Below are 9,709 nucleotides of genomic sequence, written 5' to 3'. Positions count from 1 at the left end.
CAGGGGTTTCAGAAGGGCYTGCTTCTCCGGGGTGAGCACAGCATTTCTTGTACTCGGGCAACTTAACAGTAAATTAGTGGGTCCCTCCCGGTATCCTGGCCAGCCTGAGACTTCTGCAGCGGGTACGTCTGGACTGACTAAATATCTCATAGAGACGGCCGTGCTGTGGCCGTGATGGTACAAAGATTAAGGATTCCTTAGGTTGTGCGTGTACTGGAAAAGACCACTGCAAGGTTTCATTTTGAAAATGCTTTAATAAGGAAGTGTTGACAACACCGTTTTGCAAAATGTAAAGGTAACTATACAAATTCTTAATACAAAAAGAATAAATTAAAAGCAGATCTTTTTTAATTCTGCAACTTTTTCTACAACATACATATTTCTTCCTTGATTACAGTTGAACAGAATCCAGTAAAATCATTTTACATGCTCTAAAGTCAGCTTCAGGAGAGACCTAATTTTTTTTTCTGTTTTTTCCCTTTTTTTAAACTAGAGAGTCCATTTTACACAACTTGTAATAAAACTATTGACATTAATATATATGTAAAACTTTACATCTAGTTAACTAAGCAGTAACTGGTCATCTGATAGCACCTGAATGGGGATTGGCTATGCCTGAAACTAAAACTAATACAGAGTGAAAACAAATTTGACTGTTTCAACATTTTCAACACTCAACTGCATATAATATCATTTAAAAATAAACCCTGCCTCACAGCATAGCCTGGTGTATAGACTATACACCAAACTTCTGGCTAAACAGAGGGAGCTTCAGACATGTAGACTAAGAATGCAATTGTGGCTTTATGTCAGGTGGAGCCTTGAAAAATAAAAAAAAAAGTAAGGGAGAGGCTAAAGTTGGTAGTCAAGTGCTTGTATATAATAGCTATGTATATACCCCTCCATGTTATACTTAAATATGYTAATCTCATATGATTAACATTTTATGTACACTTGTGTTTTAATTGAATTGAGCTAAACAGTAAAACCTGTTTTACTTAATCTGTCTTTACTACCAGACTGGCTGCTCACGTGTGCCTTGATTGCAAACCAAGAAAAGCAGAACACAAAGCAAAACTCAGTCCATTTCTAGAAAGCTTTTCCTCTACTCAAGCCTGTTTGCAATTCAGGCCTAACCATTTCTTTTATTTATTTTTTTCCCCCTCTCTTAATTTCAGGGCTGCCACCTCTTAACTTTTGCTGCAAAACTGCCGATCTGGTCTTGGAGGAATTAATGTTTCTTCCTGTAGTGCCCAGAGGCCTCGTTGTGCCGCTGTTGTTGAATTCTTTTTAATTAAAAGAAGGTACACAGGGGAAAAGAAGTATTTACCAGGAAAATTAAAAAGAAAACAGACAGTTGCTCGGAGGCCCTAAAAATCTGTGGGCTAAATGACTTGCTGCTGCTTAATTTGGTCCTTATTTAATCTTTTCAGTTTAGCTTCAGAATCATCTCAGCAAACGTCAGTAATTTGTACCATCTCCTATCCAACTGAAAATCCAATTAGGAGCTTGCAATAATTCCCACGTTAGAGACCCCAAAGCACAGAGAGATGGTTAAAAGAGCGTTTTGTGCTTCGGCTGAAGTGTGCGACCTCGCCGCTGTCGGCGCTTCCAGCGGTCGGCGACGCAGGTTCAGTCACTCTCTGGTGGGTGGTTCGTCCCTCTCCGTGACTTCTTGGAGCTCCGCAAGCACCAGGCTCACCAGGCCACCTTTAAAAACCTCTCGCCAGTGCAGAGCTAAGCTATCTTTCCTGCGGGATGATTCACGTACGCTTCAAGCGTTGAGTGTTAAAAGAGCTCCCTTCCTGCTGCGGGCGGGCAGGTAACCACAGAAGAGCGGTTGAGGTTGGCAGGGACCTCTGGAGGTCATCTAGTCCAACCCCCCTGCTCAGGCAGGGTCGCCTGGAGCGTGTGCCCACGGCTGTCCTCACCTCTGCAAGGCCACCTTCAGCCCTTGCAAGCAAYGCGGGGCCGCAGCGCAGCGGCGAAATGCGGAGAGCTGGAGCAAACATCTTCTAACGTGTGTCGGAGGACGGCAGTAGCAGCTCGCGGTAATTTTTAGAAACCCCATCACCTTTCCGGGTCTAATTACGAAGAACCCGTTCTCTTTAAAAGCCTGGCGCGCAGTTTTCCAGCAATCTTAATACAAAAAGGTGTGGCAGCCCCCAACTTGTGGCATTTCATTTTAAAACGTTTTGCCCTACTTTGTCTGGTAGACGCTACTGTTGTTCTTGGAACGCGCTCGCGCTTTTCCTTTCAACTTCAGCTAACTGCAGTTTCTGCTTTTCACAACGTAACCCCCCTCCAGCCGTTTCTTTAATGCCTTTCCCATAGGAAATCGTTTGCACGCACAAATGAGGGAAGGCCGGCGACCCCCCCCATCTAGTGGCAATAAAAATAGCATAGCACCGCAACGAAGACTAGACGTGCCAGCTTCAACATCCACCTAGATTGTGCACTTGTTCGGTACAAAAGTGTCTTTGAGGCCTTTTAAAGTTCCATGGCTTGACGTGTATAAAGCATTGCTCAAAAGTATGTGTAAACTTGCGGCTTCTTCCATGACCCTCTGCTGTAATTCCTTTTGGTATCAGTAGACAACTCTAGTTTGTGTCGAACATCTAATTTATTTGCTTCCCTTTCTTGTGGTCGCTTCTTTCAATGTGAAAATTTGCCTGGTCTGCTGGTTTTTAAACCCCGCTGCAGCTCCCTCCTGTTTCCYGACAGACCGGTTCTCCCACGCAGCAGTACGCTGGTGATGAGCCCTTTGCTACACTGGTGCTAACGAAGATAATTCAACAGATATGTTAACACAGCTTTGCCGTGTCAATTAGATTGCAATGTGCTTTCCCTTTGATTTCGTGTTAACACTTTGTGCAGAAATAGATTAGAATTTATTGGCTGTATTTATTTGTAGAAAGGTTTTTGGCAATTTTTATCTTCATCTGARTATTTTAAAAAAACAAAAAAAACCCCACCTCCCTGGGTATTGGTGTGTAATCTGTGCCAGCCAGAGATGTTATGAGCAGCAGTACTTGCCTCTGCTTCAGGTAATGCCTTTGTAAACCTTGTCTGTCCAGTTTATAGTAGCTTGTAGACACTGACACTACGATACCAGCCCAGACCTCCAGCGTGTCTTCAGTGCATTGGGTTATTATTTCACTTATTTTCGATGGGCTCAAAGTGAAGAAGGAGATGGTCACGTGTGTCACTGCGGTGAATTAGAGCGATGTGCTTGTTTCAATAACTTGCTGAACACATTCGGTCCTGTTTGTTCGGTGATCTTTGGCAGTGCAGATCTGATTGATTGTGAGATTTGATACATCTTTGAAGTGACAGGAGCTTTACTGGTTCAGAAAAGAAGCGCTTTCGGGACTACGATATCTATTTCCCAGCATCTGTCCCATTTCCCCCCTCCCCCTCCACCCTCACCCACTTAAATTAATGCTCTGTTGGCTTCAAATCGCAGGTCATGGAAATCTTATTAGTGTTACATGCCACAGAACAATGAGATTTGATGTGAGCCTTGAAAGACTTCCGTTATTTAAAAAGCAAATTTTTAAATTGCCAGCTGACTACTACGATGGTTGGTGGTCTGCATCCGCTCCCCTGCGGGCTCCGGGAGGGGCGGGATGCAGCCCGTGGCGACTGGGTGTGCTGCTCTCCATCGCTGTGGTGGTGAAAGCCTCGGGGCCAGCGGTCCGCAATGTTGTCTTGAATTGCAGCATGAGAAAAGTGCTCAAGTTGAAGCTGGTGCTGGGTGACAGTGCGTCTGGGTAAGGCAAATGAGAGGCAGTGAGGTGATCTCAGAATGGCATTGATGTGATTCGACTGAGGTCAGGGGTTCACACTAGAGTCCCAGGCTTGGCTTTTTCCTGTCCATACCACTGGACGTCTGCTAATTCTGGATAAAGGGGAGAATCCAGGAAACAGCTATCATTGTAGTTCCTGCAGGAGAAAGGAAACTTTGTTAGGACAACGAGGGCTCCTGGAAAGTCCAAGCATGCACATAAAACATCACGTTATGGGGAGCAATGCAGTATAGCCACAGCCCCCACTGAATCTGTGGGTCCCCCAGAGCTGGTGGTTGGGGGCGAGCTCAGCATGCACAGCCCTCCCTCGACCGAGGTTGCTCTGGCCACTGTAAGGGCACAAACTGAAGGGCACGTTGCCGGACGGAGGCAGGGGAGGCGTCTTGTTTTGATGAGGCCCCGCTACCACGCCGCACTGCAGCGCAGCACCTCTGCGCCCGCCTTGCGCGTGGGCCTGTGTGTGCTGGGGGAGGCGACGCTGGCGCGCGCGTGTGCCCGTGCCCGCGGCGCTGTCTGCGCAGGGACCTCGGGCAGCCCTGAAACACCTCGCTGACGGGCCGCAGCGCTTTGCTCCGAGCAGAGCCTCGTGTGTCGCTTGGCAAGCCCAGGGATGTGGCTTCTGCAAGGTGAGCGAGGGAGAACAGCAAAACCAAGTGGCTAATGCCGGGCGCGCCGTGGGAAGGACGGTATTTTGTCATAGGTGGCCCACTACGCCTCTTGGGCACSTCTTTCTTTTTACAAGCTACAGTTTCTTTTTCTGCATGGCTTTTTGTTTGCTCACATAGAGCGGATGAGGCTCAACAGTTTATGGGACTTTTCTGTGCTATTTATCTTAGAGCTCAGATCAGGATCAGCTTCTGGCTTAGTCCRTGGACCTCCTTGCCAGGGGAAAACATTGATGTCAAAATCCTGTCAAGATTTTTTTTAAAAGGACTGTTATATTCACACAGTAATAYTCAGAATTGATGTTTCTTTCTTGTGCTTTGATTTGAACCAAGYCCTAAGTTAGAGATTGTACTAAGACAAAATGTGGGAGACGTTTTCTTCCTGCTTACTGTAGGGTTCTTGCTTCTTCCTTGGTTCCCCCCCCACACACACACCTCGCGGCACTGATCTCGGTCTGATGCAGCTGGGCAGTTCCTGCCTCCTCGGTTGTGTTTCCCACCTGGCTTGCCTGGTGCCAAGGCACAGACGTGCTCGTCTGCGAGGAACCTGAGCRAGGAGGTTACTCGGCTCTGTTTTAAAGGGTCTTTTGTTTCCCAGCTCTGTGCCGGGGTATGGAGGTTTATGGGTTCTCTCTCTGAAGCTAGGCTTGAAATACTTGACCGATTCCAGCTCTGAACGGTGGTAGATTCAAATGAGAGTGTCGGACAATGACTGCAGTTTAATTAAAATAGAAATACTCTGAGGGTTTTTTCATTCCCTCCAYCCTGCCTCCTCTGTCTTCCCACAGGAACTAGGCCAGAGTTGTTCCTCGCTCCCYGAAATCTCATTGCTACTAACAGCCTCTGCCTTCACGGCTTTCCTCTGAGGCAGGAAAGCATGAGCAAAGCAGTGCTCGGTGCCGTGGCCGGAGCGCTGTGCTGGGGGCTCAGTCCAGGTCCCCCCCCAGGCCTCTGTTGACCAGGCCTGGCCTCCYTGCTTCGCTGCTCCCAGAGCCTCCTCGCAGTACTTTGCCACGCTGCTTTGAAACATCTGCAGCCATGGATTTGTTGCTCTTGCCTGCTCAACCCCTGTCTGAACACTTGCACTGCAAAGCAGGCTGGCCTGAGGCCCTCTTTTGCTGAGAAAGAAGTCCTCCTTCCCAGAGGAAAATGCAAGAGTCACAAGCTTGCTGAAAGGACACCCACAAGGCTTAGAGATGCTTTTAAGTTGTTTTTCCAAGAACTGAAGGAAGCCTTGTTGCCAAATAAACAGCCACACAATTAAAACGCCTGTTCCTTTGGGACAGTGGGATGCCAGTTATTTGCACTGTATTCATGGCGCACAGACTACAGGGCAGGAGGATGAAAGAACAAAACATTCCCTTACTATACCTCTATTCATCAGTACTTTGGTGGGTTGGAGACTGAGACTCATCCATAGTGGGTGAGTTGTCTGTTGCTTCTCTGAACAAAGGAAAGCAAAAAAGGAGGAAAGAGGAGAGAGGAAATGTTAAAGAAAAGAAGTGACACAGACATTGTTACGAGCTTATTAATCCAGTGGGGAAACAAGCTGATGAATCATCTTCAGAAAAAGAGTTAGTGACACAAAAATACGTCTGGGAGAACTGCAAATCTTTTGATTCATGCTGGGAGGTAACAACCTGTTCTTGCAGTGAGGGAGTTTGTGTTGTGCATCTGATGGCCAACGCTATCTGGCCCTTCTATCTTTACACATGCACCCTGGGTATTCTGCCCAGGTGTGAAACAAGTACTGATCTGTCGCCGATTCTTTTTGCACTGGTTGTTGGTGCAGATCCTAAGCTATAAAGCTAGGTAACTTCACTTTCACCAGCTGAGAATTTGGTTTTGAAGTTTTTGCTAGGAGAGACAGGGAGTAGCAATTTGCTTGAGTGGAAATAAGAACAGTCAGAGTTTTCCAAACAAAATTCTCAGCTGGCTGCTAACCAGTATTAATTCTGTTCATCGTGGAGATATTCAAAGGAATTAGGATTGGAATGGAGACTAAGACCTGAGTCCAGAGTCAAACCCTTAATAGGGAAATTTCTGTGTATGCTTATGATAGCTGTCATTTTGCCAGTCTTGCAGTATCTTGACTATTTGTGAAATGGGACCAGGAAAATCATCCTGTTCTAAAGCTGGAAGTAGATTCAAAGACCACATGAAGCTGGATGAAAAATGCGTGAATTTAAAATTCAAACAGGGTATAATGGATTTGTAGTTACGGTTCTCCTCATCTCCATTTTAAAGTGCAGATACAGGTGACACTGGAATAAAACCAGAGGTCAAACTTGGTCATAAGTGACAGGAAGAAATTAAAGAGCATGGGATTTTCCAGTGGCTGCGCACTAAAATATCTGCAGACTTAACTCTCCTAGTCCCAATTCACAACTCTGAAAACTGTATCTGGTTTTCTACTGTAGGGCCTAGGGTATTTTGAGGACAGTAGTCTGAAACTTTCTAGTTGTTATCAACAAACTCAACTTAGATGCATGTGTTTGTGATACGCTGAGTTAGATGGGATCTTGAAATGATATTTATTTCTAGGAGATTCTTTAAAAATACCCACGGGACCTTGCAAAAGGCTATTTACTCCTTAAACTCCCTGCCTCAGTTTAACCTCACAAAGAGGTTAAAGAATCCAGTTGCTACATTTACATGAGTAATGGCTACCTGCATATAATGACTCACTTGTGTTTGTGTAAGTGGCTGAAAAAAGAGATACGCTTAATGATTATTAAGCCACATTGCTAGGGAAAACCTGGTAGAAAAATGTGTTTACTGCACATACAAATATGGGAAGCATCTAACCTTGCCTTCACAGCAAAGATCTCCTTGGTCTGGACAGTCAGCCTAACATTTGCTGGAAAAAATTAACTATTTCAGCATATGGAAAACTGGAGGAAAGAGGCTGTGTAGCAAGCAGGGAGAACCTTCAAGCCTTCTTTCACCCTTGTCCAGCACGGATGATAGCAGTACTGCTGGGTGCAGTTGGCACTGTTGTATCTGTCAGCCAAAACTAAACCTCCCCAGCTACAACGGCACAGGTGGGAGGCTGAGAAGCGCTGTGCAGATGTAGGCACGTTCCCCATACCTATGCTCTTCCTTTGCTTGTGTTCTGGGAGGTTTCTCCCAATGAACGCAACCTTTCAGATCCCTGCACTGATCTAGGTGAATCCTCTAACCAGATCCCATAGAAACTCACCCAGTCTGCCATGCAAGAATGTGGTGGGGACTGCCTGGTGGCGTGGCTGCTAGTTCACTCGATGGTGTTGAGCTCCTCTGGCTGTGAGGTAAGGCAGCTGAAAAAAAACAAAGAGTGGAGAAAAATAACCAGTTAGGTGAAGGCATAAAGGTCAGGGTGGTTCAGAAGCATCGGCTGATCAGACCAGCAGAAACATGTCCAGTTGTGAATAAACACAACCTAGGAGGCACAACTCATTAAGTTCCTGAAGGGCTCTGCCCAAATGTTGGCATGGGAGCAGCAAGCCTGCTACTGATGCTATTGCACATACTCAGAGCCACAGGAACGTTTTGTTTCAGCCCAGCCTTCAGTTGAATACAGCAATCTGGACTCTCCCAAGCTCCGAATGAGAAATATCACACCTCTCCTAGCACAAGGTTAATGAGGCTGTCTTGCTGCTGCCACTACAGTCCAAACTGGTGGGACCTGGCCGTGCATTTCTGTGGGATCTAAACTGGAGCAGCCCAGCCCAACAGGCTCAGAGGTGGTGGGGGATCTCAGCAAGTGTCTGAACAAATACACTACTTCACGTGCAGAGGAAGAAACCGCTCTGAAGATTTCAAAAGCTAAAACTTGCTTCTCATTGTGCACTTGAAGTTAAAAAAAACAGTTTGACTTTGGTGAACCTACTACTGTGGGACTGAAGAAGGCTGATCTTATTTTAATGAAGCTAGAAAAAAGCAGGACTAAAAATGTAACATTGGTAGACATTTTCTGGGGAGTTTCTCCTGTGAAGGTCTCGCAAAGAAATTCACTTTGCCATTCTTTCCTTCTCCTTGAATCCATGCAGCATTGACTCTCCAAGTTTAACATACACCTCAGAGTACAGTTGTCTTTGAACAACAGTGTGAAGTCCAATGGACATATCAGCTAGGGGTTGTCGGCTAAATGGTAATGTTTCTACTTGACAGCCTCTTTGTGCCATTAAAATCTTTAGTTGATGCCAAATGACATTGGAGAAAACAAATTTTAATTTGTTCCTTGTAGCTGACAGTCCCTGAGGTCAGTATCTTCCCATAGCTGCAAGTGGGAGCTGACTCCCTGAATGTGAAAACTAATATATACTGCCAACTGCTCATGACAAGCTGTGATTATTGAGTGTACTTATCATAGCACTGCCCAGAGATCACATTTAGATTTAAAGTCCTGGTTGGGTGGAGGAACAGACTGACAGTGGTTTTAGTTCACCCTCCTGCCCCACTACTGTTTTCCTTTCTGGATTTCTTAACTGAACTGATACGTTTTTTTCAAAGCTAAGCAAGGCAAAGGCTTTATCATCTATAATGTCTTCTTTTTGTTCTTTAAAATGCTTAGGTGTTTTCTGTTGCTGATTGAAACAGAAATGCCTATTAATCAAAGAGCAGGAAGACAGTTTTTCATATTAAGCAGCCATTTGATTGTGCCTAGTTCACATCTAGGCCTCCTGAATACCTTGGCACTACACATAAATCATCCTTTTGTCAGTCAGTTGTTAATGGCACGTGAGGATTCTGGCGTCAGACTGCCCCTCTGCCTCCACGCTAGAGCCGGTGGCAAGTACAACAACCCAACCAAGGTCAGCGTGGCAGTCACTGCGGAGCAAGCGCGATGCTCGGATGTGAGAAGGCCAGATACCGGCATGCTTAAACAAGGTGCTGCTGCCGGCTCAAGGTGGCTGCTAAAGCCTGCTCCAATGGTGTCTCCCGTGTCAAGGCTGAGGTACATGGGTGGGAGGAGGCTTTACTGCATAAATTCTGATTAACCTTCTCTCCCAGACACACTGGGCAGGATTCAAGTTTTTAGCAAATCCTTGATCTATACAGACTGGCTTGTCAATGGTGATTGATGGCCAGTAAATATTTAACCTTGGACTGTTTCATAATACTTAGTGGTCTCTTCAGTATGATGAATTTGACTGTTTTCTCACTGTTTAATATTAACAAGTACTGCAAACTCTGAACTCTGACAGGGGGCCCACTATTGCACGAACCTGAGCACTCTGAATTTCTGAATGT

The 9,709-nt window shown here is 45.7% G+C and overlaps 1 protein-coding gene across 5 annotated transcripts in view; it reads right to left on the bottom strand.

Annotated features, from left to right (window-relative positions):
• Positions 1 to 234: 234 nt before the first annotated feature.
• The window catches only part of FRMD4A (FERM domain containing 4A), a 231,164-nt gene continuing 221,689 nt past the window's right edge, over positions 235 to 9,709 (bottom strand). For all 5 annotated transcript variants that reach the window (XM_085299106.1, XM_085299098.1, XM_085299090.1 and 2 more), the window contains 2 exons: positions 7,677 to 7,773; positions 235 to 3,945 (listed from right to left, as the gene is read on the bottom strand). In XM_085299106.1, the coding sequence (XP_085155232.1) occupies positions 3,843 to 3,945; positions 7,677 to 7,773 (200 nt within the window). In that variant the 3' untranslated portion in view covers positions 235 to 3,842. The remainder of the gene's footprint in view (positions 3,946 to 7,676; positions 7,774 to 9,709) is intronic.

Source organism: Rhea americana, unplaced genomic scaffold, assembly GCF_003343005.1.
Source record: "Rhea americana isolate MKP2758 unplaced genomic scaffold, rheAme1 scaffold_1, whole genome shotgun sequence".
Taxonomy (NCBI): Eukaryota; Metazoa; Chordata; class Aves; order Rheiformes; family Rheidae; genus Rhea; species Rhea americana.
Note: the sequence above shows the minus strand (reverse complement) of the source record. Positions and strands in the feature narration are given on the sequence as shown.